Raw genomic sequence first — 27,510 nt, 5'->3', positions numbered from 1 at the left:
CGACATTGCTGGCGGTGTAAATGACGAAGTCAAGGATGAACCACGTCTTGCAGTCGCACAGCACGAAAAACTTGATTCCAAAGCGGTGGCGTTTGCTTGGAATGTACTGGACGAACCGAAGACGGCCCCTGAACAATACCAAGGACTCGTCAATCACGACTTTCTTGAAAGGGCGCAGGAACCTCGTAAACTTATCTTTGATCATGTTCAGGATTCCCCTCACTTTCCATAATGGGTCAGTTTGGGAAGGCTCATCATTGTTCGCGAAGTGAAGATAAGTCATCAGCTGCCTAAAACGATCGCGGCTCATGTATTTATTGAAAATGGGTGTTGGGCACAGCTCGTCGGAAGTCCAGTATTCTTCTAACTTGTGTTTCCAGTTGTGCGGCATTAGCAACATCAATCCAATAAATACAAAAAGCTCGCGGATCGTAAGAGGCACCCATGCTGCCATCCGCGACGTGGATGGCGTGGCCGCCTCACCTTCTCCTTCGCGAACTGGACCACATTGCCCCTCATACCTGTTTGTCTCGGTACAGATGTGCTCCATAACCTCGTCGTCAAGGAAGGCCAACAGGTAGTCAAGGCATTCACCATCCTCGTCCACAGGGAAGTCAGCCTGAAGTCCACACCCACTGTCGTCAAAGGGCAGATCCTCCGGCACAAAATCTGATCCCTCTGACCACACGAAGGCATCCAGCGTTCCCTGCCTAGGCTGGGAGGTGCTTGGGGCGGCGGGGGGTGAGGCAGGTCGTGTGGGAGTGGGTGAGGCAGGCGGGGCAACAGTATGTGAGGCAGAGGCTATCCCAGGTCGTGTTGGTGTTGTGGTGGTGGTGGTGGGGGGGACATTATCACTGGGCTCAAGGTCACTCGCGGTGGCGTGACTGCTGAGTTGCCTAGTGCGAGTTCCCTCCCTACGAGCTAGCCTTATATTAGGGGACTTAACTCTACCAACACGAAACTAGGCCTACGAAAACCTCTCAAACGTAATGTTGCACGTTTACTTCCCTTTCTCGGTGGTGAAGGAGACTCCGACGACTCAGGAGACAGGGCAGCAGAGGAGGAGGACGAGAGAACAGGGCTGGGAGTACGTGGCGGGCTTGCGGTGGCGTGACGTGGCGTAGGGGACAGTGGCGGTGAGCTGGGGTCACCGCTCCTTTTCCGTTTTTCCCCCTTCCCATACTCGAGGCCCCTTCTCACCGGAGCCTTCCCTGCTGAGGTGCTGGGCACTGACACACTCTCCTCCGGCACAGAAACAATCACTTCTGGCCCGGACTCTGCACTGGATTGTGTGTCAGACTCAGCCAGGCTCGACCACACACCGACGTCACTGCCATAGTCCACTGAGGCTTTCAAAAGTTCTGAGGCTATTGCAGAGTCACTTAGCCCCTTAGTAGTTCCTGGTAAGGTTTTGAAGGGGGTTGAGGTCACAAAACCCTTTTTCAGAGGGCTAGAAGGCACAGATTCGGAAGAGCTCGAGTTAGACATGGTGTCACCGTGGCAGATTTGCGTGGACTGACGCTATTCTGGGGCAAACCACACAAAAAAATGACAGTGTGACAACTGGGGAAACAAGCGTTTCCCAGTAGCAAAAAGTGCTTGCGAGATGACGGCGCAGATTGACACGTATCAGCCGTCCGCGCGTTGCCATATCGCACGACGAGGGAGGGCCGCGCATCGGTGCGTCGGTGGGTAAAAAAAATGAGACTTGGCAACAACCGAGGTCAGTAGTACAAAGGTCAAGTGTGCTAAACGTAGCTCACGGGTGGCGGGACTGATAGACAATACCAGCTGGAGCATGCTTGCCCGCGGTTATTCAAAATTAACTCAAATCGCAAACGCAACGACCCGCCGTTCTGCCCTTTGGGCCGACCGTCGCAAATGCGACGATCCGCGTTTTAGGGGTTAAAGTAGCGATAGAAAAAAGATAAAGATGTAACAGAGCGGCGAAGAGACAGATGTTGAAGGGAGTCAGTAAGAGGAGGAGAGTTAATGAGACGAAAAGCCTTTGACTCCACCCTATTGAGAAGAGCTGTATGTGGGGTGCCTCCCCACACATGAGAGTTGTACTCCACACAGGGGCGGATAAAACCCCTGTATAGAGTCAACAATTGTGTAGGGGTAAAGAAAGAGCGGAGTCGGCTTAGCACACCCAATCTCTTGGAAGCAGATTTTACAAGAGATGTAATATGATCTTTCCAAGATAAGTCCCGAGTAAATGAAACCCCAAGCATGTTCAAGGATGATGCAGGATTAAGCTGAATATTATTAAACATTAGTGGGTATACCTGTGGAAGATTTTGTCGGGTTGATAGGTGTAAGAACTGAGTCTTAGATGCATTAAAGACAACCATATTATTTTTACCCCAGTCAGAGATATGAGCCAAGTCAGACATTAGGTGTGCCATAGCCTCATCCCTTGTTTGTTGAAGTAACTGTTGAGATGGGCGTTGCGGGAACCGAATGGAAAGGTGAAGGGTGGAGTCGTCAGCGTATGAGTGGATAGGGTTAGATGTACAGCTTAGAAGATCATTGATGAATAAAAGGAAGAGAGTTGGTGATAGGACAGAGCCCTGAGGAACACCACTGTTGATAGATCTAGGAGAAAAACGATGGCCGTCTACAACAGCGGCTATAGAACGACCAGAAAGGAAGCTAGCGATGAAGGCACAGATAGAAGGATAGAAACCGTAGGAGGGCAGTTTGGAAATTAAAGATTTATGCCAGACTCGATCGAAAGCCTTTGAGATGTCAAGTGCAATGGCAAAGCTTTCGCCAAAGTCCCGAAAGGAGGATGACCAGGAGTCTGAAAGGTAAGTGAGAAGATCGCCAGTGGAGCGTCCCTGACAGAACCCATACTGACGATCGGAAAGAAGGTTGTGATAGGAAAGATGTCTTAAAATTTTTCTATTAAGAATTGACTCGAAAACTTTTGAAATACAGGACGTTAAAGCAATTGGACGATAGTTGGAGGGTTGGGAGTGGTCACCCTTCTTTGGGACTGGCTGAATGAGAGCAAACTTCCAGCAAGAAGGAAAGGTACAAGTTGACAGACAAAGGCGAAATAGTTTGCCTAGGCAGGGTGTAAGCACAGAAGCACAGTTCTTGAGAACAACAGGAGGGACCCCATCAGGCCCATATGCCTTGTTAGTACTGAGGCCAGTGATGGCAGAAAATACATCAACTGAAGAAATTTTAATGTTAGCCATGAGGAAGTCAGAGGGGGGAAGTGATGGAGGAACAGCACCGGAATCGTCTAAGGTGGAATTGGAGGAGAAAGTCTGTGCGAAGAGATCTGCTTTATCAGTAGAAGAAATAGCTACAGAACCATCAGAGTAGAAAAGAGGAGGGAAGGATGATGAGGTAAAGTTGTTAGAAAGATTTTTGGCAAGGTGCCAGAAGGAGCGGGAAGAATTCGAGTTGGAGAGTTGAGAGCATTTAGTATGGATGAAATTATTTTTAGTAAAAACACTGTTACCGAGTTCCTGCCTCTGTAGTCCCCACATGTGTGAACACCTTTCTGTGAGAAATGCTGAATTTGGCATTGTTTCCCCGCATATCGGCAAAAAAAACGGACACGATATAGCTCGTGTGAACTGGCCTTTGTGTTCTACATACCTTTGAGCATTTTTGAGGAAGTTTATCATCATCATCATCATCATACAGACTTCCTTTCCCACCGTAGGGCAGGATGAGGAGTAGCAACATCCAGACAGCCCAAATTTGCCTAGTCCTACGGGCCACACTTCCTTTCACTTACCATTCAAGCCTCTGGAATCATGGCTCTGTAGTTTCACATTAACGTATCCGATTGAGTCAATTCGGATGCTGTCACATTAAAAAGGGGTGCCAAGTCACTGATCGTGCACTTTTTCTCACAATAATCGTCCTCCCAGGTCGATCTCTTGTCAGTTCCCTAGCCTCACCGACTTCCAAACCTCTCTTCTTCTCACATTCATCCACCATAACCTTCCACCTTCTCCTTGGCCTACCACGCCTCCTCGCCTCCTCCCTCCATCAAATTCACTCAGCTGTACCTTTTTCACCAATTTCTTGTTATCCATTCTCTCCACATCTCAGTACACTCTCTTCGATTCTGATGCCCACAGACTTCCTCAATCCACGTCTTTCAAGAATCACATTATTTCATATCCTATCCTCTCTCTGTACTCCACGTACATTTCTCAGCAGCCCCATCTCCATTGCTCTCACTCTTGACTTTTCATTTTCATGCCACACCATAGTCTCACATCCATATGTTAAAGTTGGCACTAACACTTTCACGTAAGCCTCGTGCAGTTGCAACACTCAAGCCTGTTTCTTATCCAGACCATCATTGCACCAGCTACTTTCCTTCCATGTGTCACTCTACTTTCCACTTCTTTTGCTCATTTTCCTCTCTTTTATATTCCTGTACCCAGGTATTTGAACTCTCTCACCAATTCCAGTCTCTCTCCATTCACTGTATCATCACACTGAGAGTCACCTTCTCTCTTAATAATCATCACTTTACTCTTTTCTGCATTTACTTTCAAGGCACAACACTCACAGACATCAGCAAAACTGTGTACTAGTCTACCAAGTTCTTGTCTGGTATTTACAAGCAGTACTGCATCATCAGCATACAACAAATTTGCGATGTTTCATCCATCACCATTCATTACCAATGCCATGGCCCTCTCCATTACTCTTGTTTTTACTTCTCTCATCACCCTGTCCATATATTTATATATATATATAAAATATTGAACAACCATGGGGATTTCACACAACCTTGTTGCACGCCCACACAGATTGTGAACCATTCACTCAGATGCCCATTTACCTTTACACATGCTTCATTACCGTCATAAAAACTCTTAACGGCATCTAGCGGCTTACCATCCACACTGGACATGCACAGAATCTTCCAGAATCCATCTCTGTCTGCTTTGTCATATGCTGTTTCCAGATCTATGAATGCCATAAACACCTTATAGTCTGTCTCGTATGCCTTCTCCACTATCTGTCTTACTGCAAATATTTGATCCACACATCCTCTGCCACTCCTAAGGCCACCTTGTTCATCACTCACTAGGACTTCTGATATCTCTCGTACTTTCTAATAATTCATCCATATACCTTCCGTACCACACTCAGTAAACTTAGACCACGATAATTTTTGCACTCACTTCACTCATCTTTATTTTTGTACAGGGGTACAGTCATATCTTTTTTCCACTCAGTTTCACTCATTCATGCCCTCTTACATATCTCCAACAAGTACTTACGTTCCACTTTTTCTACTACACTTAATCATCTCTGCATACACCTCATCAACCCCAGCTACTTTCCCATTTTTCAGCTGCTTCACAGCACTCTTCACTTGTGCAAGTCTCACGTTTCCTGGCATTGCATTCCTTCTCTGCACACCCCCAAAACCCATTGTGTTTTCAGTGGCTCTACTGTCTCTATTCTCATTCATCAGGCTTTCAAAATATTCTTTCCATTTGGTCCTTATTTCATCCCCATGGGTTAATAATCTCCCACCTTCATCCTTCACCCCTTCACATTTTTTTTCCTCTCTCACTTCTACATTTCTGCACCTCTTTCCAAAATAGCTTCCTGTTATTTTGAAAACATGAGTCCCCTGTATGTATTGGCCACTCTTACACTAGTAACAGTGAGCTACAATAGCCTACACAGGTGGACAAAGGGATCTCTCGTCGATTTCAGATATGCTAGACTCCAGCCATTTATTTGAAATAAAAAATATCAGATTAGAAAGGCTGAAAAATTGGTGACATCACAATATGGGGTGGGTGGTAGTTTTATACCACAGGGTGCAGTAGTGAAGTAGTTAATACATGGAACATTAAAAGAAAAATTAATATGATTATAAGGATAGTAGGGGAGGTGACTCGAGTGTGAAAGTCAAGACTAAGAGCAATGGAAATGGAACTGTTAACATTTTCATATTCACCCCATAAGTATTTCATGAGGGAAGTTTGTGCATGTTTACACAAGAAACAAACTGAAGGACAGTGACAGTGGCTACTTCTCTGAATTGTGAGTTGAAAAAAGCATTACATGAGTATATTCTTACTCTTGTACATCAAAAATTTGCTCAGGACCAGTACAGTGCAGCCTTGTTATAAACTTACTCATTGTGTGATAGATCACCACAACAACTCGGTACAGCAGTTAATCACGCTTTTGCTATAGTGATATTTTTTTTTGGCCACCTCAAAGAATGTCATGCAGACACAAACACACACTGACCACATCAGTGAGAAAGTATATAACGTGTATACTATCTATCTATAGCCCGACGCCCTAATCCCGCACAGGGTGGCCGCAGACAAAACGCCTCCAAGTCACTCTGTCACCCACCATTTGACTCCCCTCCCCCCAACTCACCCCCCCCCCTCCCTCATATACACTTCTTGCAAATATGAGAGTAGCATTCACATACATAAATGAAGACATGCTAAGGAAGATAATAACATCATTCATCAGACCAACCCTGGATTATGCACCAGTAGTCTGGAGTCCTCATCTCAAAAAAACACATCTATCTGTCTATCTATAGCCCGATGCCCTAATTCCGCAAAGGGTGGCTGCAGACAAAACACCTCCACGTCGCTCTGTCACCAACCATATGACCATCCTCCCCCCAACTCAACCCCCCCCCCCTTCCTCATATACCTCTCAACTCCATTCCTCCATCTCATCCTCGGTCTACCCCTCCCTCTCCCTCCCTCCACCTCACCTACATACACCCTTTTAGTCAGTCTTTCATTCTCCATTCTCTCCACATGTCCAAACCACCTCATTGTGTTTCTCCTAATCTTCTCAACGACATCCACATCCACCCCACAACGTTCCTTCACTTCTTCATTTTCAATCTGTCCCTCCATGTCACTCCACATGCTCCTCTCAAGTAACTCATTTCCACTGCTCTCACTCTTGACTTGTTCTCCTCTTGCAAGGTCCATGCCTCGCTTCCATACGTCAGGGTAGGGATCACAATACAGTACTATCATGCAGTGACTTCTTAACTTCCATACTCACCTCCCTATTTCTCATCACTGCTTTCAGTGAACCAACAACCTTCCTTCCCTGCTGTACCCTTTCCTGCACTTCATCCCCCAAAGTTCCATCCTTACTCATCACACTATCCGAGCACTTGAATGCACTCACACTCTCCATATCCTCACCATCCAACCTCACCGTACATTCTGTGACTTCATTCCTTTCAAACACCATAACTTCACTTCTGTTTACATTAACTTTCAGCTTCCTCCTCCTACACACTGTCCCAAATTCATTCACCAAACCTTGCAACTCCCATTCATCTTTGCTCAACAATACTGTATCATCAGCAAACAGCAACACCGGAATCCAAATCTCACCCTCATTCATTAGAGCCACCCCCACACCCACTGCCCTACCCTGCACCTCCTTTACAAACCCATCCATGTATATATTAAACAGCCATGGAGACATCACACAACCCTGTTTCAGTCCCACATTGAGATCAAAGAAGATACCAGTAGATAAGATTGAAAAAGTTCAGAGGGCCAACACAAGATAGGTACCATGCTTAAGGGATCTAAGCTACGAAGAAAGACTAGAAAAACTGAATCTACCTACATTACAGGAGAGAAGGAAAAGAGGAGACGATTATGCTATATAAATACACATCAGGGAAGGAGAAAATAGACATAAATGATTACATAACCTATGGGCATGCATCAAGAGGACACTGCAAAAAATTGCATAAAGAGAGAGGCGATAAAGATGTAAGGAAATTTAGTTCCCCATATAGGGCAATTGATCAATGGAATGCACAACCGAATGAAATAGTGTGTGCCAAAACAATTCATAAATTTAAGGATATGTACGATAAAAATGGTTTAAGACTCTGGACAGTATGAGCTTGACTCATTCCTGTAAAGATACAATTAGGTAAGAACACTAGCCAAATTTGCCGTCCATTGTGTACTTTGGCTGTGATCGTTGCCTTTCATTCTATTTGAGCATGAAATGCATTGAAACACCATTGTTATCACCAGATAACAGTGCAGTATTAAGTGAAGTGATGGTTTTTGTGTGTGAAATACTGATGCGTGACTTGGAAATCATGTCAGCCTTACACAACCATCATCCCTTAACAGGCCTTTGCTCAGCAGACTTAGCCAAGATTCCTGCCCAGTGTTTACGTTGGCTGTGATTGTTACCTTTTGTTCTGTTTTGTGCATGAAAGGCCACTGAAACACCATTGCTCTTGCTAAATAATAGTGCAAGTGCTTAAACAAATAGTGCAGTGTGTGACTTTAAGTGAAGTAATACCATATCTTTTTTTGTGGAGTGATCATTCAAGCCCTGCATCAGTCCCCCAGCTTTGAGGGGAAGGGGACTCTTGGTGATGACTCATACCAGCATAGGACAGACTTCAGGTGAGTAGCAGTTTTTTGTTTTTTTTGTTTTCAAGGTCATCTTCCCTAACCCTGTTGAACCCATGTTATACTGACCTCGTTGTGTGATAAACTGTTATGCAATGGGTCTTCACGTGATGCAACCCTATCATATAACGACGCTGCACTGTACCAGTGGTGGTGACTTTGGATTTTTGATGCAATAGTCAGTTCTCAAAAAAAAAAAAAAAAAGGGTGGGGGGGGCGTGGAATGAACCATATTTAGTAAAGTATGACAATTGAGCCAGCAGCTTACATCGCTTCCTGTGACCCTGGGAAGGATTAGTGAGTGTCCATTTGTTTCATCGTATACCGCCAATGTTCCACTATGACACTTTAGACTATGATGCTAGTGCTTAAGCTTTTCCCACTGAAACAGTTTTATGAATTTAACACAAGTGTGTCACTGAATTGACTGTGAAAATATTTACATCTCTACCTTTGTCATATTCCATGAAAAGATCAAGGGATGTATGTGGTAGTGTATGTGGAGACTGAGCAGGATAGGAAACAGAAGTGTATGAAAAATGTGTACAGTCAACCCCTGCCATTGGTGGCTGTTACATAACCCCCCCCCCCTTGCACACATGGACAAAATCCTTTTTTATTTTTATTTATTTATTTAATTTTTTTGTCCTACTCTGGGCATAGACTTCACAGCCTGCTATCAAAGCCCAGCAATCCTCCTACATACCATACACCTCTACATGTCACCACTTTGGCGCTAACACCCACCGTCCATATTGAATACATGCTAGAGCTGTCTCATACAGGACTGGTGTATTGGTATTAGCGGGGGTATTTTTACGACATGTCAGCGGATCTGGTAGATCAGTAAAGCCTGATTTAATGATATTCATATCCTTAAACTGTTCCCTGCTCCAGCCGGGATTCGAACCTGGGTCCGTTAGGACTGCAGGCCACCTCTCTACCGATTGAGCCACCGCCTCCTCCATACCTTCTGCAAAAATCACTGATTTCACTGTTTTAACTATTTCCATTAACTACAGACCCACAATGAGACCTGTAAATGCATTATATTGCACATTAACCCGAGGCATCCCATCGACGTATGGGTACGTTGCAACATTTTGTCACAGCTAGTCCCGTCGACGTACTGGTATGTCGTGCAATTGCCAGGTTCATAATATGCACAATTTTCAATTTTCGCGCATGATTTTTTGTATGTATACAGTACACGGGACACCTTCCTGTATTCCTCTGCAAGGTGCCAGTCAGGGACAATGCTTTACACCGCATAATCTCCCTCCTCCCCCGCACGCCATTGTCTCGGCAATTCACCTGTTACCAGTGACCTCGCTAATAAAGACATTCAGGGCCAGAGTGATTCCTCAATCGATGACAATATGGAGGACAAAGCTTACATAGCATTAGAGGAAGAAACAGTCAGAAATGATGATCAGGTAATGGCACCAAAAAAGGTCAGGTATGTTGATGAGTTAGGGAGTGAAACTATGCTTATATATTTTTTTTTTTTTTTTTTTTTTTTTATGTGTCCGACTCTGGGCAAAGGCTCAGGGCCTATTTCTTGGGGGCAGTTGCGTATCCCAAGGCCCAGTAGTCCTCCTACACCTCCACATGTCACCACTTCGGCGCTAACACCCACCGTCCATATTGAATACATGCTAGGGCTGTCTCATACAGGACTGGTGTATTGATATTAGCGGGGGTATTTTTACGACATGTCGGCGGGTCATCTGGTAGATCAGGAAAGTCTGCTTTTAGGAAATTCAAATCCTTAAACTGTTCCCTGCCCCAGCCAGGATTCGATCCTGGGTCCATTAGGACCGCAAACCGCCTCTCTACCGATTCAGCCGCCTATATTACTGTTTGAAAACCAATATACTCTCGTACTACATATAAATTCGTACCAAATAAATAAATAAATAACGTTTATGAGTGGTGTGGATTAGTTACCCCCCCATAGAACTTGTTTTCTTTGGAGCCAGCCTGATAGAAAACCCAGTTGGGTAAGGAGATACTGCTACCTGTATCGAGTATTTTAAACCTCAGGTGAGCGATTTCTCAATGAATTTTCGATGTTTCTCACCAAAAGCGGAGGTTTTAGCAAAATTAAAAAATTTCCAAAATAGCTCGGGATTGGGGGGTGTCGGAGGTGTGAAATAGCTCGGGACGTGACTGGTTAACCCTATCAGGTTTCTGACTGTGCTACAGTCAGCCACTCTCGTGCTGACCAACATCTTCGCACCACGATATTTTTCTTTGATTGCTCTGGGTAAATACACTTTTCATGATAGAATGTTGGTTTTGGTGTCATTTTAAAGCTGAATAGTTGTACAGTAATCTCTGTAAGACCCGGATGCCCAAGTCCTGGACATTTTGGGCTCAAGTCCTTGGACACCAAAAAAAATAAAAAAATAAAAAAATCCCGACTTTGAATTTGCTGCACGGGGGCAAACAGCTGTGTTTTGGCGTGTAGTTCCTCCAACGTCCGCTAGAGCGCCCCAGCATCCTCCCCATTTCCCGCCTACCTACCATCGTGACTGCACGCTTGTCGCTATGGCTGCCCACTTGCTCACCTTTGTGGTGGTGCCCTACCTGCTGCAGGCCCTGCTGTTCCTCTGCTGCCTCTTACTCGTGTGTGTAATGGTGGCCCCGCCACCCGAGAAGAGGAAACAAATGGTTCTGACTGGAGAAGAAGAGGGAGATATTGGAGAAGGTGGACGCAGGATGGTCGACGTCCCACATCCCGCTGAATTAAACCTGGCGTGCTCTACCTTGTTTGATATAAAGAAATCCCGGGACAAATTCACACGATACATGGCAGACTTCGCATCGAAGACCAAACGCAACATGCAGAGGAAGATTATGCACCTTCCCAGGTTTGCAGAAGTTGACCGCTTCATGCTGATTTCGTATCGTCAGCATCATGCTGCTGTGCTAGTGCATAGTATGGAGCTGAAGGCTGCTACCGAGAAGTTCACAAGGTTATATGACACCCCAGACTTCAAGGCATCTGAAGGGTAGCTCTTCACTATCAAGCTACGACATGGACTTACCAACCATAAGGCCCATGGCAAAGCTTTGGACACCAACCAGGATGGTGTAGATCGACAGGGAGATCCTCACTCTTGGTAAAGTCTACAGTGCTGACGAAACTGGTCTCCTCTATTGCTCGCTGCCTACGAACACCCTAGCAGAGGAGAAGGAGAAGCCTGTACCTGGATGCAAGCACTCCAAGCAACGGATATCTGCTTTGTGTTGTGCCAGTGCTGGTGACATGCACTGGCTCAAGCCCATTATTCTTGGCCATGCAAAGCAGCCTAGGTGCCTTTGTGGATTGATGGATCTCCTTCCTGTCGTTTGGTACCATTCTGTGAAGGCTTGATTCACAGCCAAGATCTTCAAAGACTGGTTTCACCAGCACTTTGTCAAGGAGGTCATCCATTATCAGACAAACACACTGGGGATCCCACGCAACCAGGTAAAGGCTTTCCTTCTTCTGGACGATGCACCTGTGCATCCGTCCAACAAGGACTTGGTGGCTGAGAATGGCCGCATTAGGGGTGCTTCATTTTGCCACCTAATCCTACTGCTTTCATCCAACCAATGGACCAAGGAGTGATCATGGCTATGAAGAGGTTGTACCATCAGAAGTTCCTGGACGAGGTGATGGTTGTTCTCGAGGACAAGGACGAGTACAGGGAGGGACGGGACACGCAAGGCCAGCGGACTGTGGAAAACCTTTTGCCGCTACAACCTCAAGTCAGCCATCTACAACTGGACCAGTGCATGGAGGGAAGTCCCTGTCAAGACTCTTGAAAGTGGTTGGTCTCCTCTGCTTCTCGGAGCTTATGTGGTGCACGACTTTCTAGGTTTTGACGTGGATGACTTCCATGCGTATCTTCATGTGGCTGGCGATGAGGTGGATGTGGATGAAGTGCGTGAGTGGTTGGATGACGAGGAGGATGATCCGGGTATCAGATCATGTCTGATATTGAGATTGCATCTTCAGTTGCAGGTACAAGTACCCAGCTGGAAGATTTGGACAAGGACAGCGTGGGTGATGCGGACTCCTCTCAGTGCACCACTACTCTAGCCATTCCCAAGCTGAGCACACTCCAGGAGCACATTGAGTTCGCTCTAGGCTACCTTGAACACCCGGACTGCGACCAGGAGATGGGCCCCCTTGGACTTGTGGAGGAAGTGCGTGCTTTTAGGCAGCACATCATCATTCGCCAGAATCGCTGTTCCTTACGTCAATCAACTATTGACACCTTCTTCAGGCCCGTGACCCCTGCCATGCCCAGCCCTGGCTCCACACCACTGCCTCATCAAGATCTGCCTTCAACCTCCGAGCCACAGCCCAGCACATTGGCCATGGTGGAGTCTCCACTGGACATGAGTTTGTGGCTATCTTCAGAGTCTTCTTCAATGGGTAGCCCATAACCACATCCCAGCGACGCACCCCTCGGCCCTGCATCACCACTCTCTGGCTCTGACAGTGAATAAACAGCAAAAACTTGCCACTAGACCACTTGGGAAATTACAGTGTTGTGCAGTGTTAAGAAATTAGAATTCAGAGTGCAAAGGATTAAGCTCAGAGTGAAACATTGGCATGTTGAAACTGGCATGGTGCAAGTAAGAAAATAATGAGCAGTGTTAAAAAATTAGAATTAAGAGTGCAGAGGATTAAGTGCAGAGTGAAACACTAGCGTGTTGCAACTGGCATGGCAGAAGTAAGAAAAGGATGTGCAGTGTTAAAAAATTAGAATTCAGAGTGCAAAGGATCAAGTGCAGCACAACACTGGATTACTGCACGTGCTTCAAGTTCACCGTCACCACTGTCAGAGCCTGAGAGGAGGCGTGTTAATCTTCGCGATGGCCATGGATGTGTTGTAAGTACCCTGTACACTGCTAAATATTTTCCATACTCACTTCTAATTTCTCATTCTCTGGTTCCTTTTCATTTATTTCATGGTTTCTGTCCTTATTTGTGTGCATAGGGTCTTAAAAAGGTGCTGTGCATGTCCAGTAGGGAGTTTTAGGTGACTTCCAAAGTTAGGCTGGGTTGGGGTCCAAAAATACCTGTCCAGGGTCATTTTTCCCAAGTCCTGGACAAAACCAAGTCCCGGACATGCCATTGGCTCTGTTACGTCAGATCTTGGAGGGTTTACTGTACTTTATCGTACTATGTTAAAAAATGGAGACTGAAGAAAATAGAAAGTCAAAATGATGAGTTGAAGTTAGGGGAAAATAAAAAATTTTATACCTTGCATAGAAAAATATTGAGAGAAAAAAAAATATATATATATATTAATCTGGTTTAAACCATGCAAAACTACTGCCCACCACCCACAGAGCAAGCATTCCGTGACATCATGCCCAAGTCTCTGTTATGATACGTACATGCGATTTATGGTGATTATTTTACAAAAGTAAATTGGCTCTAGCAGATACGTTTGTGTGAAACTTCAGAATGTGGTGAAAGTTTTGGGTGTATCAGTTAGAGCTAGGATTCCAGGGACTTGAATGATGAGTGAATGGAAGTGTATTGGGCAGACTTGGGCTGTCTGGAGGTTGCTACTCCTCACCTTGCCCAATGGTGGGAAAGGAGGTCTGGATGATGACGATGATGATAAAATGACATGTGAACACTTCATCAGAATCTCCGAGGTTGGATTTGAAATGGTGTGAAAACACGTCATCAGAATCTCAAATAATACCTTCAAAAAAGTTAGTACAGGATGACAAGCTTTTGGGTGAAGTGCACTGTACTTACCCATTTGATGGGGAGGATGAGAGTTTGCCATGCAGTTACCCTATACAAGGTAATTGCATAGTTTAACTGTATAGGACAGTATTTCTCACGGAAAACATTCCAAAAAACCACTTATGAACCACTAGGGACAGCTGATGCTGTGGGAAAAGCAGGAAATATCTTCCTGGGAAATTTTTCAATAATTTCCCAGAAAAATCCACAAATAGCAGGGGTTAACTGTACTTTGTTGATAACTGGGTACAAGAGATGACTTAGATGGTATTGTTATATGGAGTAAATAAGTATAAAGTAGTGAAGTGGGTATTTTTGAGTGATTCTGAATGTGGGAGGTGTGGTAGGACAAGATGGCATATAGATATGACAGGCAAACGTGAAAGTGCAAGACATGGAAGTTGATTAAGCTGAGAATTCAATAAGGGTATGTACAGAGAACATGACAAGGGTTTGACATCCCCTTTTTTTATTTCATAGTTGATTGAATAATTATTTTTTTTATTTCATAGTTGATTGAATGATTCTTATAGGTGTACATGAAATGTACAGGTGAAAGGAGAGAAATGTGATGGTGTGAAGGATGTAGGTGGTAGATTATTAACCCTTGGGAATGAAGTAAGGACCAGATGGAAAGAATATTTTGAAAGCCTGATGAATGGGAATAGAGAGAGCAGAGCAGCTGTAATCGTGATTGGTTTTGAGGGTGTGCAGAGAAGAAATGCAGTGCCAGGAGACGTGACACTCGCACAGGTGAAGAGCCCTGTGAAGCTGCTGAAAAATGGGAAAGCAGCAGGGGTTGATGAGGTGTATATAGCAATGATAAAGTGAAATGGAGAGAGCAGAATGAAGTGCTTGTTGGAGATATGTAAGAAGGCATGGATGAGTGAAACTATGCCAGCAGAGTGGAAAAAGGCTGTGATTGTACCCCTGTACAAAAATAAAGGTGAGCAAAGTGAGTGCAAGAATTATCATGGCTTAAGTTTATTGAGTGTGGTAGGGAAGGTGTATGGAAGAATTATTATAGGGAAAGTAAGAGAGATGTCAGAAGTCCTAGTGAATGATGAACAGGGTGGCTTTAGGTGTGGCAGAGGATGTGTGGATCAAATATTCGCAGTGAGACAGATACCGGAGAAGGCTTATGAGAAGGATCATAAGATGTTTATGGCATTCATGGATCAGGATAAAGCATATGACAAAGTGGACAGGGAAGGATTGTAGAAAATTTTGCGCATGTCTGGTGTAGATGGAAGGCTGCTAGGTGCCGTCAAGAGGATGGTAGTGAAGCACGTGTAAGGGTTAATGGGCATCTAAGTGAATGGTTCACGATTGGTGTGGGCATGAGACGAGGTTGTGTGATGTCCCCATGGTTGTCCAATATATACATGGATGGGGTGATGTGAGAAGTAAAAACATGAGTAATGGAGAGGGGGATGGCATTGGTAATGAATGGGGATGCATGGAATATCTCAAATTTGTTGTATGCTGATGATGCAGTACTGCTTGCAAATACCGGACAAGAACTTGGTAGACTAGTGCAGAGATTTGCTGATGTCTGTGAGTGTTGTGCCTTGAGAGTAAATGCAGAAAAGAGTAAAGTGATGATTATTGAGAGAGAAGGTGATGTTACGGTAAATGGAGACAGACTGGAATTGATGAGAGAGTTCAAATATTTTGGTACAGTGACAGAAGAGAGAGGAAAGTGTGCAAAAGAAGTGGAAAGTAGAGTGATATAAGGAAGGAAGGTAGCTGGTGCAGTGAAGGCCTTGATAAGAAACAGAGGCTTGAGTGTTGCAGCTGCATGAGGCTTACATGAAGGAGTGTTAGTGCCAACTTTAACATATGGATGTGAGACTATGGTGTGGCATGAAAATGAAAAGTCAAGAGTGAGAGCAGTGGAGATGAGACTGCTGAGGAATGTATGTGGCATACAGAGAGTAGATAGGATACAAAATAATGTGATTCGTGAAAGATGTGGAGTGAGGAAGTCTGTGGACACCAGAGGCAAAGAGAGTGTGCTGAGATGATATGGTCATGTGGAGGGAATGGATAACAATAGAGTGGTGAAAATGGTATATCTGAGCGAATTTGAAGGGGGGAGGAGGCGAGGTAGGCCAAGGAGAAGGTGGAGAGATACGGTGGATGAGTGTGTGGGGAAGAGAGGTTTGGAAGTTGGTGAGACTAGGAAACTGACAAGAGATCGAGCTGGCTGGATAAATATTGTGAGGAGAAGTGCATGATTAGGGATTCAGCACCCCTTTTTAATGTGACAGCGTCCAGATTGACTCCATCGGATATGTTCATGTGATGCTGCAGAATGTGGTGAATGTTTTTGGCGCATCCAATTGAGCCAGGATTCCGGGGGCTTAAAATGATGAGTGAATGGAAACGTGGCCCATTGGATTGGGCAAATTTGGGCTGCCTGGATGTTGCTATTCCTCATCCTGCCCTAGGGTGGGATAGGAGGTCCGTAGAATGATGATGAATGACATATGAATGGTGGTTAAAAAAAAAAAAAAAAAAAAAAAAAAAAAAAAAAGTGCAGATCATTATGCTTGGGAGGTGGGTCCAGGATTCTGAAGGCTTGAATAATGTGTGAATAACTTTTTATGGTCTATTGCAGTGGGTTAGCTGGAGATTTATATATTTTCATTGTTGTTAATATTGTTGAAAGGGGGTGGGAGTTGAGGAATGAGGTTATGACTGTGGGTAGTGTGGGTTTGTGGGGGAATTTGTAAAGAACCTCATAATAATATTAGAGGTCACACCTGCAAGCAAGTGTATGACAGCCAAAATTTTACATCTAATATATAATTACATTTGTTTGCTTGTAATGGATTGGAAATGAATGAAACACAAAACAAACAAGAGTGGAAGACCTATTTGAATTAAACTTGCTCTGAACTGTAACTGCATTCAAAGCTAAATAGAACACCTACCTGTCTTTGCAGTGCATTTTTGTCTTTGCACTGTAGTATTTGTGATATGAGGTGCATAAGACATATAGTGGTATGCAAAGTAATTCTGATTTCTAGTGTGTGGTGCATCAGGGAGAGCATGTAGGGAATGTCAGGTATGAAAGGGTTGATCTTGATGGACTCCCTTGAATTTGAGGGGTTTTGTTATTTGGAGGACATGTTATGTGTTGGAAGTGGGGCTGGAACTAGCTCTGTAGCTAAGGTAAGGAGTGGTTGGAGAAAGTTCAGGGAGCTGTTGCCTTTCCTAACATAGAGAGGGCTCTCCCTCTGTGCTAAGGGATCCTTTCTTGTATGTGGCATATGTTAGAAGTGTAATACAGTATGGTAGTGAGACCTGGGCACTAAAGGAAGAGGATATTCATAGGCTCAGCCATACAGAAATGTCACTGATTAGATGGACGTGTAATCCATCCATGAGTGCCAGGCCTGGAGGTAGGGGCTAGTATTGTGATTGAAGAGTAGAGAGGGAGATTGGGACTTGAATGTATTGGTGTTGAGATGAGGAGGGGTTGATTGAGATTGTTTGGGCATGTTGAGAGGATGGAGGATGACAAATAGGTGCGGAAGGTTAGAGGTGTGAATGTTGAGGGTAGGGGTGTGTGAGGCATACCTAAAAAGATCTGGGACAAGATCATAGAGTGTGACCTCACGGGATAAGGGACTGAATAGGAAGGCTGCCAGAGATTGAGCAGCATGGAAAGCCACCATTCAGTGACCAAGGTCGACGCATCCATGCATGTCGTATAAATGATAGGAACAAAATGATACAGTACGATTTTGGTGTCTGGTGGTTTTATGGCCAAATGTTGGTTATCATTAATTAGTCTTTTTAAAAAAACATTTGGGGGGATTTACAGAAATTTTGAAGGCCATAATTGAATATCTGAGAAAGGTATTTCAAGATACTCCATGAATATGCTTAGTAATTTTTAGGTCCATCAGTTCAGAAATACAAGGCATGAGGGTGTGGCAGAGTGGAAGAACACCAAGGGGGGGGGAGCATTATCCGTTTAATTTCATTGCGTTTATAAAGGTTTCACCATGCATGTATATGTCTGCCTTGATCACAAAGTGACATCTGTCCATACTCCCCCATTTTTTTTTTTTTTTTTTTTTTTTTTTTTTTTTTTTTTCATGGAAGGAAGAACGAACCAAAGGTCAGGGGCCTGCAGATTGCTCCCTCCAAGACAAAACATAACAAGATAACAGAGAGCCAAATTCAAGATCCATTCATTTCGAAATACCTGGACACACTTCTGTTTGAAAGACTGGAGATCATAGGCGTAGGAAAAACAGACAGAGGGAGACAGTTCCAGAGCTGACCTGTTGCAGACATGAAGGACTGGGAGTAGTGGTTTACTTTTGCCTTAGAGAGTTGGACACAAAAAAGGGATGAGACTTTGTTGCTAGACGGGTGCTACATGCCTGCCGCAGTGGTGGAGGGATGCAAGCAGACCGTTCAGAGGAGCAGTGACTATTGAAGTGGCAATAGAAAGGAGATAAAGATGCAATGGTGCGGCGAAGAGACAGAGGTTGAAGGGAACCAGTAAGAGGAGGAGAGTTTAATGAGACGAAAAGCCTTTGACTCCACCCTGTTGAGAAAAGCTGTGTGTGGGGAGCCTCCCCACACATGAGAGTTGTACTCTACACGTGCGAATAAAGCCCGTGTATAAAGTCAACAACTCTGCCTGGGTTAAGAAGGTACAGAGTTGGCTCGTCATACCCAATCTCTTGGAAGCAGAATTTACGAGAGAGGTAATGTATTCTTTCTAAGATAAATCCTGAGAGAATGAAACCCCAAGTATGTTTAAAGATGATGCAGGATTGAGCTGGATGTTGTTAAAAATTAGAAGGTACTCTTGTGGAAGATTTTGTCGGGTTGATAGCTGAAAGAATTGAGTTTTTGATGCATTAAAAACAAGTTATTTTTATCCCAATCAGAGATATGAGTCGAGTCAGACATTAGGTGTGCCATAGCCTTATCCCTTGTTTATTGAAGCTGCAGGAAGCAAATGGAAAGGTGAAGGGTGGAGTCATCGGCAGATGAGTGGATAGGGTTAAATGTACAGCTTAGAAGGTCATTGATGAATATATGGAAGAGAGTTGGTAATAGGACAGAGTCCTGAGGAACACCAGAAATGATAACTCTAGGAGAAGAACAGTGGCTGTCCACAGCAGCTATAGAACGACCAGAAAGGAAGTAAGAGATGAAGGCACAGATAGAGCAATAGAAACTGTAAGAGGGTAGTTTGGAAATTAAAGATTTATGCCAGATCCAATTGCAAGCCTTTGAGATGTCAAGTGCGATGGCAAAGCTTTCGCCAATGTCTCAAAAGGAGGATGACCAGGAGTCTGAAAGGTAAGTGAGAAGATTGCCAGTGGAATGTCCCTGAAGGAACCCATACTGATGATCAGAAAAAAGGTTGTGATAGGAAAGATGCTTTAAAATTGTTATAGTCAAGAACAGACTCAACAACTTTTGAAATAGAGGATGTTAAAGCAATTGGGTGATAGTTCAAGGGCTGGGAATGGTCACCCTTCTTTGGGGCAGGCTGTATGAGAGCAAACTTCCAGCAAGAAGGAAAGGTGAAAGTTGATAGACAAATACGAAAGAGTTTACCTAGACAGAGTCTAAGCACAGAAGCCAGTTCTTGAGAACAACAGGAGGGACCCCATCAGGCCCATATGCCTTGTTAGTACTGAGGCCAGTGATTGCAGAAAATCATTTCATTCATTCATCATCCAGTCCTACATTGCCCATGAGAAGTGCAGGAGCCCGGGGCTAGACAAGTTGGCCGTGACATTCAAAATGAGAGTGACCAGCCTCACTCATCCCTGAGTGGCATTACATGAGCAATAAACCCCAACCACCTCTTGGAAATAAACCTTCACTGACTCAATTTGATTGGAGCGCTGTAATCACTCATTAAACCACCAGGCACCAAAGTTTGGCTATGTGGTTACCACCCAGCATACTAAATGGTTTCCTGGTGTACAGGAAACCATTTGGCTTGTCACTCAGTGTAGAGTCACCCACAAGCAGAAGGAAGAGAAAAGAATGAAGGAAAGACAGACAGAAGAGGGAATGTAAAGTTACCTGTAGGCAGAAGGATGAGGAAAAAATGAAGGGAAGACAGAAGAGGATGGAAGGAAAGAAGGATGGAGGAGAGGAAAAGGCAGACACCCGAGAGCTGCACTGCATCAAGTGAATGGATGGCAGAAAATACATCAATTTAATGTCAGCCATGAGGAAGTCAGAGGGGGGGAAGAGATGGAGGGACAGCACTGGAATCGCCTAAGGTGGAATTGAGAGAGTTTGAGCGAAGAGTTCTGCTTTATCAATTAGAGGCTTCACCAAACCTGTTTCAGCGATCTGCCACCAGGTGGTCTAGCATCGCCCAGCCTCGATTAAATATTTTTGCGGGGTTTTGAAGACCTGTGAAATTGTACCTAATACTAAGTTTATAATAATACTGCAATATTTTTTTCTATTCAGTCAAAGTGCATATATATATACTTGTAAAGAAAGAATATCCAGGCTTTCAGAGAATCTTTGTTTGGGGACTAAAATAGTGTGCTGTCTATGTACATATATTTGAATAAATCGTGTGCAGTTAGTAAAAGGAGATTACCTTCAGGACTTCTGATGTGTGTGTTTTAGCATACTTTAAAGTAGTAAGCAGTTCCTCTGAAAATAATGTACTGAATGATTGCTTAGTTGTTGAGTCAGCCATATTAATCCAAGCAAACGTCAGTGCAGTATGACACTATAATCATAACCGAGTACGCGGAGTTGAAGTTTAAACTTACTAAACTGTGCAGTGGAGCCAGGGAAACATTTAAAAGAATTATTTGTATTAGACTTTGGTTACTAAGATGACCAAGACGTCCAACAGGTCTGTATTATTAGGAAAAGTCATACATCAGGCAGGGGGGCATATCGAAAGGTGTTGCTAAATATACGGCTACACATATATTTTCTTTTGTGGATACTAACAAATGACAAATATTTTAATCACTGTTATCTTGCTTTATGGATGGTTCTAGTAAAATTGCCTAGGTTTTGTCTTCTGTGTTATGCATACAGAGATGAGTAAACTAACGAAAGCGGAGTTTACAAAATGACACTTATGATACATTATATATAATCAAAGGGCTCCCATATTGTAATTTCTTTGTAGCATATCATGCCATCTGGGTAATTTGATGAGTAAAATATGTTTTGAGGTGTTTTATTTTGTGTCAAAATTAAAAAGAAATTAAGCACTGACTACTTTTCCAGTGCTTACCCCGCATCAGAGCTGGGCGACGGAAGCGAACTTAGTGGCAGATTTCTGAAACAGGATCTGGTGAAGTCTCTAATTGAAGAAATAGCTACAGAGTCATCAGATTTGTAGCAGCCTCTTGTATTAAATAGGTGGAACAAATAAAAGATCAAGGTGGACTACAGGTCCTGTCCACCCAGCCCTGATCCCAGATAGGGGAAATGGGGAAAACCCCAGCCCCATCCTGGCCCAAAGCCAAGCTGACAGAGCCTGCCTCACTCCTCCCCTCATGTCCACTACAAGGTAGCAGGGGCAAAGTTTTCCAACCATAGGGCCCTGCTGGCATCAAATTGTTTCATTGTAGGGTATGATGTTTGGTGTGTTGGTGTTGAGTAACCCCAATCTGTATGGCCAAACAAACCCATCAACCACAGGCAGGCAGCCTCCCTTGCAGGGCTGTCCTGTGCAGTGAACCAATGTTCCCTTGGGTAGACAGTGCTGTGCCACAGCAAGGCACAGGGAAATGTGGATAGATGCTGCATTTCTGTTTATCCAACCTACTAACAGGGGCACCAAAGTAGGTTCCACATCTTGCTGTCGTATGGTGTTTAACCTGCTGTGTCCCGTTAATTTATGGGTACGTTATAATGTCATGCAGAGTCCCATCAACATACTCATACATTTTGCAATTGCGAGGTCCGTCATTTGCACATTTTTCAAGTTTCACCCTTGATTTTTGGTACGTATACGCGGGAGACTTTCCTCTACCTGCCGCCAGGCGGCAACACTGCCTTACCCCATGTGACCCCACCCCCCCATCCCGCATGCCATTTTCTTGGCAACTCACCTGTTAGCAGTGACCTGGCCAGTTAAGACATGTTGCACCACCGTACGAAATTCAAGGCGAGAGTGATTCCCCAATCGATGACGATGTGGAGGACAAAGATTACATGGTGCCAGAGGAAAAAACGAGCTGAAATAATGAGGAGGTAACGTCCCCAAGGAAGGTGCGCTATGCTGATGTGTTCAGTGAATGAAACAACGCTTATGTCGCCTATTTTATTGTGTAAAAATCGATATATTTTGTACTACATATAAATTTGTACCAAATGAACAAATATCTACCTATTCTGAGTGGTTTGCGATAGTTACTGCTACCATAGAAAATGCGACAGCCGCAGCACGGCTCCAGAGAACACGGTACCAGGTGTTTAAAGGGTCACCTGTATAGCCCATTTCTGAGCTCAGGTGAGCACTTTTTTTTGGTATTTTCCAATGTTTTTTATAATAATCTGAGGTTTAAGCAATATATATATATATATATATATTTAAAATCTGCTGGGATTGGGTAGGGGGGTCATTGGTGAAAAATCTGCCAGGATGTGGTGGGTTGAAGTATGTCTATTGTAGTATACAGTGGATAGTTAGAAAACCATGATTGAGAGAGTATGCTGGCCTACTTTACCTATCAGAAGGGGATGGTTAGGAGCTATTCCTGAGGGCTGGTAAAATGGGAATTCCGGCTCTTCCTATCACCAGGTTTCCCACCCAGCTCTAAAGTGCCATCCTGATTGGCTGGAGCTACAGCCCTCCCTTCAGAAAGTGTGTTAAGTGTGGAGAAGTGGGTGAGTAAAGGGAGGTGGGTGAGTGTACTGTAGGCTGAGAGATGGACATGGATGCTTAGATGAGTGTAGTGTAAGTTGAGAGGTGGGTGAGCATAGATTGGGAAGTGGTTATGGATGTGTGGGTGATTGTACTGCACTGTAGGCTAGGAGGTGGGTGAGTGAGTGTAGCTGGTAGAGGATATCGATGTGAGGGTGAATGTACTGTAGGTTGAGCATGGGTGTGGATATATTCAGGTGTCAGTATGTAGGTGTGGGTGGGATGAGGGGGATAAGAGAGAGAGCATTAATAATACAGCTGATTTTTCTTCCAACAGATTCAGTGGTTCTGGCGGGCATTGAGGTCATTTGACCAGGCTGAGCGGGCCAAATTCCTGCAGTTTGTGACTGGCACCAGTAAAGTTCCTTTACAAGGGTTTGTGGCACTGGAAGGTATGAATGGGACTCAGAAGTTCCAGATTCATAGAGATGATAGATCTACGGACCGGCTCCCCTCAGCTCACACTTGGTAGGTACTTCTGCTTTTGTCAGTAGTGTAGGTAACTAGGCCACATTTTCATTATAATTTGGCACTTCAGGATGTGGGTGCATAAGGGTTGTTTAATAACCTCAGTCTGTCTAGTCAAGCAGACCCATGAACCCCATGCAAACAGTGGAACCAGCAGGGCTGTCTTGTGCAGTGAACCAGTGTTTCATTAGACAGCACCTTGTCACAGCGAGGTGTGGGTAAGCATGTAGAGGTTTAATTTCCAAGATGGATGTTGCATTTGCATCTGTCCACCCAGTTAACAGAGGCACCATAGTAAGCTGTACATCACCTGTTGTTTGGTTACATAGTTCACCCTGTATTGTAAATGGTTTCTTGAGTTACAGGAAACTAACCCAGGAAACCATTAGACTTGTCACTCAATGTAGAACCACATGAATTGGAAAGAAGATTAAAAGAGAGGAGGGCAGACACAGAAAAAGAATGATAAAATGTGGAGGAACAAGTTGGCAGCATTACATCAAGTGAGTGGATGATGGTTGCCACCACCTACCACTTCATACAAAGTACTGTACATATATTTGAGTGAATTCTTCAGTGATTGAAATCTTGACAATTGCGGCTTCATTTGATAAGGTTTGCCAACTATATTATCAAGGTTATCCCCATCCAAATCTTTAGATCATTATGACCGATTTATAAGGTAGTGGTTTTCCTCATACCACCATATTTTTGTTCTTGTGGTCCCATACTTATCTGAACATGAAAGTGCCAGCAGTTGCTCTTCTTCATCAGTTCACCATCCTCTGTTCAGGGGATAGGGAGGGAGTTGAGGAACATTCCTATAATTGGGAATTGGGATGCTTAGTTTGAAGTGTCTGTTTATATTGGTGCCATAGTATGAAGATATCCCTCTTTAGCACCCCTCTGTATCCTAAGAGAAGTCAGTTGCTTTGGGTGATTTAATAATTGGTTTATCAGTGATTCTTATCCATTGCTATTTTCCTAACTTTTTTTGCGTTATTCCTATCTACAGCTTCAATCAGTTGGACCTACCGGTGTATGAAACGTATGACAAGCTGCGACACTACTTGCTGAAGGCCATCCATGAGTGCTCAGAGGGCTTTGGCTTTGCTTAGAAGACCTGCCACTTTGCGTCTATGTTATCAATGCATCATTTACCTTCCACAGCAATGACAGTTTTCACGGAGAGAAGAGTCATATGAGCTTTATTTACTGTGACTTCTCAAGCACTGGTTTATTATACACACAGGTACAAGTACAACATCACTGCATGACTCATAGGTTTATCCTGATCTATCTTCACATATGCTTCAGTGATTGTGGTGAGAATGCAGCATGAGTGATATTCTAGTTGTTTTGGTGGTACAGTAGACCATCATACAGTCACTGCTGGTATGTTGGTGTATGTGTGCTAAGCTCTGGATGGACTCTTTATCAGGAATTAAGTACTTCATCATCAAATGAGGTGATAATCCTCGACTTGGTCATAGCTTAGCATTGCATATACTGTAACAAGATGTGCGTATATTAGTTAAAAAATTGTGGAGTTTAGTTTTGTATTTTATATTTTAAAGAGACATGTCAATTAAGTTTGCTGATATTATGAGATACTGAGCAACATTAGAGTTTCTTTGATGGAGTGGTGACTATTCCAGAAGCGACTGAAAATATGATAGATAATGCCAGGTTTGTTGTTGCAATACTTGTCCATCAGTATTTCAGTCTTTTTCAATTTCTTATGCTTTACATTATTAAGACCTCCACTCGTTTATGTAAGGTAATTCCTATAGGACAGGAGACCAAATCAGTCTATACTAAGCTCAGGCTACCCAACACATAATTGCTGCAGTGGGAACATTACAACTTGGTCTATACAGATTCATAACTTTTGTCCAATGTGTAATATACAGAATATTTGTTTTTCTATAAAATATCATTCAGACTTCTGCATGACTGGCAGGCAGTCTTGACTATACAGTGGCATGAGGAGAGATGGAATTATGGTCAAGTTTAAATACTGATGAATCTTAAGCTAACAAAGTCTGTTCCAAATCATTTGTGTGACTTTGTTAGAAATATACATATATACATATGTTCACATTATACATATACACACCTTCCATTAGTATTATCACTGTGCTGTATATTCTGGCCTCACTACTGCTGTACATATAATTAAGGAAATACACTGGTATATCTAATGTGATAAATTTACCTTTAGGGCTGTCTTATAATGATACAAGTGTCAATGCACTCTGTAAAGAATATAATATGAGCAAGTGCAAGACTTGTAAAGATGTTCGCAGGTTTCCATGAAACTTATAATGGGCTGTTAACGTTATGCCACTTTGATAATTGAATGTGTTTAGTTTTCAGGTGTAATAACAACCTGCATTATATTTCAGACAAAATGTGTACTCTTAAGTTTGTAAAGCCCTGATAACCAGCTATTGCCTACTCTCTATAATAAAGGAAACTATTTTTAGTGTTGCTCTACACCAAGTATGAAGATGGATGTTGTGTTGTGTGTCAATCAAGTATTCTGGTTTAGGTGACTTGGTCTGGATAGGGCTCAGAAGAAAGGCTTGTAAAGTATGTAATAATAAATCTTGAGATAAGTAGTAATCATAATCTAGCGTTTTATTATTGTGATTGAATAATGTAAGTTTGAGTTATGATGGGTCACTTTCCATTTCCTTTGAATAAATGTAGTCACTGAGTTGAAAGTTGGTTATTTTCTCACATTTATCTCAAATGTTACATAGTGTATTTTATCACATATGCAAAAACTGTTCTTCTACTTTACCATGTTGGCATTAAAATACACAGTATTACAAGTTTCTTAATTGATCCTTTTGTCCAAAACTCAGCGGTAAAACATTAATGTGAATACATGTTTTCTGTTGTATGCAATATACTGGTCTCTGTTAGACCCCCTGTCGCATTTGAATGCTTACTCTTTCATGAGATAATTATCTAATGGATGCAGGGAAATCAGATATGAGTTGGGCCTCATACTGTGTTCTGATGTAGTGCTTTAGTCCCATTGCTCTCATGCAGTTGTTAACGGCTGGTGATGTGTATGTAAAAGCTTTTCAATTGGATGTGGCCCCAAAAAGGTCTAATTCTGAGGAGTGATTGGGCTTTATTGGTCACATTATGCCATTGGAGATGACATTACACTAAGTAGAAATCATCCAGCACGTTATTTATTTATTTTTTTTTATGCAAGAAAGAAGGAACCTAAGGCCAGGAGCCTGCAAACCATTCCTTTCAAGGGGAAAAAAAAAAAAAGAGAGCCAAAATCAAGATTTGTTCATTTCGAGATACCTGGACACACTGTGTTTGAAAGACTGGAGATCGTAGGAAGTAGGAAATACAGACAGATGGAGACAGTTCCAGAGTTGACCTGTTGCATAAAGGAAGGACTGGGAGTAACGGGTAACTCATGCATTAGAAAGTTGGACTGAAAAGGGATGAGAGTTTGTTGCTAGACAGGTGCTACGCATCCGTCGTAGAGGAGGAGGGATGCATGCAGACAGTTCAGAGAAGCAGTGACCATGGAAGTAGCAATAGAAAAAAAAAAAAAAGAGATAAACATGCAACAGCATGGCGAAGAGACAGAGGTTGAAGGGAGTCGGTAAGAGGAGGAGAGTTAACGAGACAAAAAGCTTTTGACTCCACGCTATTGAGAAGAGCTGTATGTGGGAAGCCTCCCCACCCGTGTATAAAGTCAACAACCGGTCAGGGGTAAAGAAGGTACGGAGTCGACTTAGCACACCTGATCTCTTGGAAGAAGGTTTTACAAGAGATGCAATATGATCTTTCCAAGATAAGTCCCGAGTTGAAGGATGATGCAGGATTCAGCTGGATATTATTACACATTACTCCTGTGGAAGATTGTGTCAGGTTGATATGTG

At 43.4% G+C, this 27,510-nt stretch overlaps 1 protein-coding gene across 1 annotated transcript in view; it reads left to right on the top strand.

The window, feature by feature from the left end:
• The window catches only part of HUWE1 (HECT, UBA and WWE domain containing E3 ubiquitin protein ligase 1), a 1,134,422-nt gene extending 1,107,721 nt beyond the window's left edge, over positions 1–26,701 (top strand). The window contains exons 59-60 of the mRNA XM_080273518.1: positions 23,397–23,587; positions 24,603–26,701. Coding sequence (XP_080129644.1) covers positions 23,397–23,587; positions 24,603–24,705 — 294 coding nt within the window. The 3' untranslated portion in view covers positions 24,706–26,701. The remainder of the gene's footprint in view (positions 1–23,396; positions 23,588–24,602) is intronic.
• The last annotated feature ends 809 nt before the right edge of the window (positions 26,702–27,510 follow it).

Source organism: Coenobita brevimanus, chromosome 55 (assembly GCF_032717465.1).
Source record: "Coenobita brevimanus isolate Jiangsu-jjx chromosome 55, ASM3271746v2, whole genome shotgun sequence".
NCBI lineage: Eukaryota > Metazoa > Arthropoda > Malacostraca > Decapoda > Coenobitidae > Coenobita > Coenobita brevimanus.
Note: the sequence above shows the minus strand (reverse complement) of the source record. Positions and strands in the feature narration are given on the sequence as shown.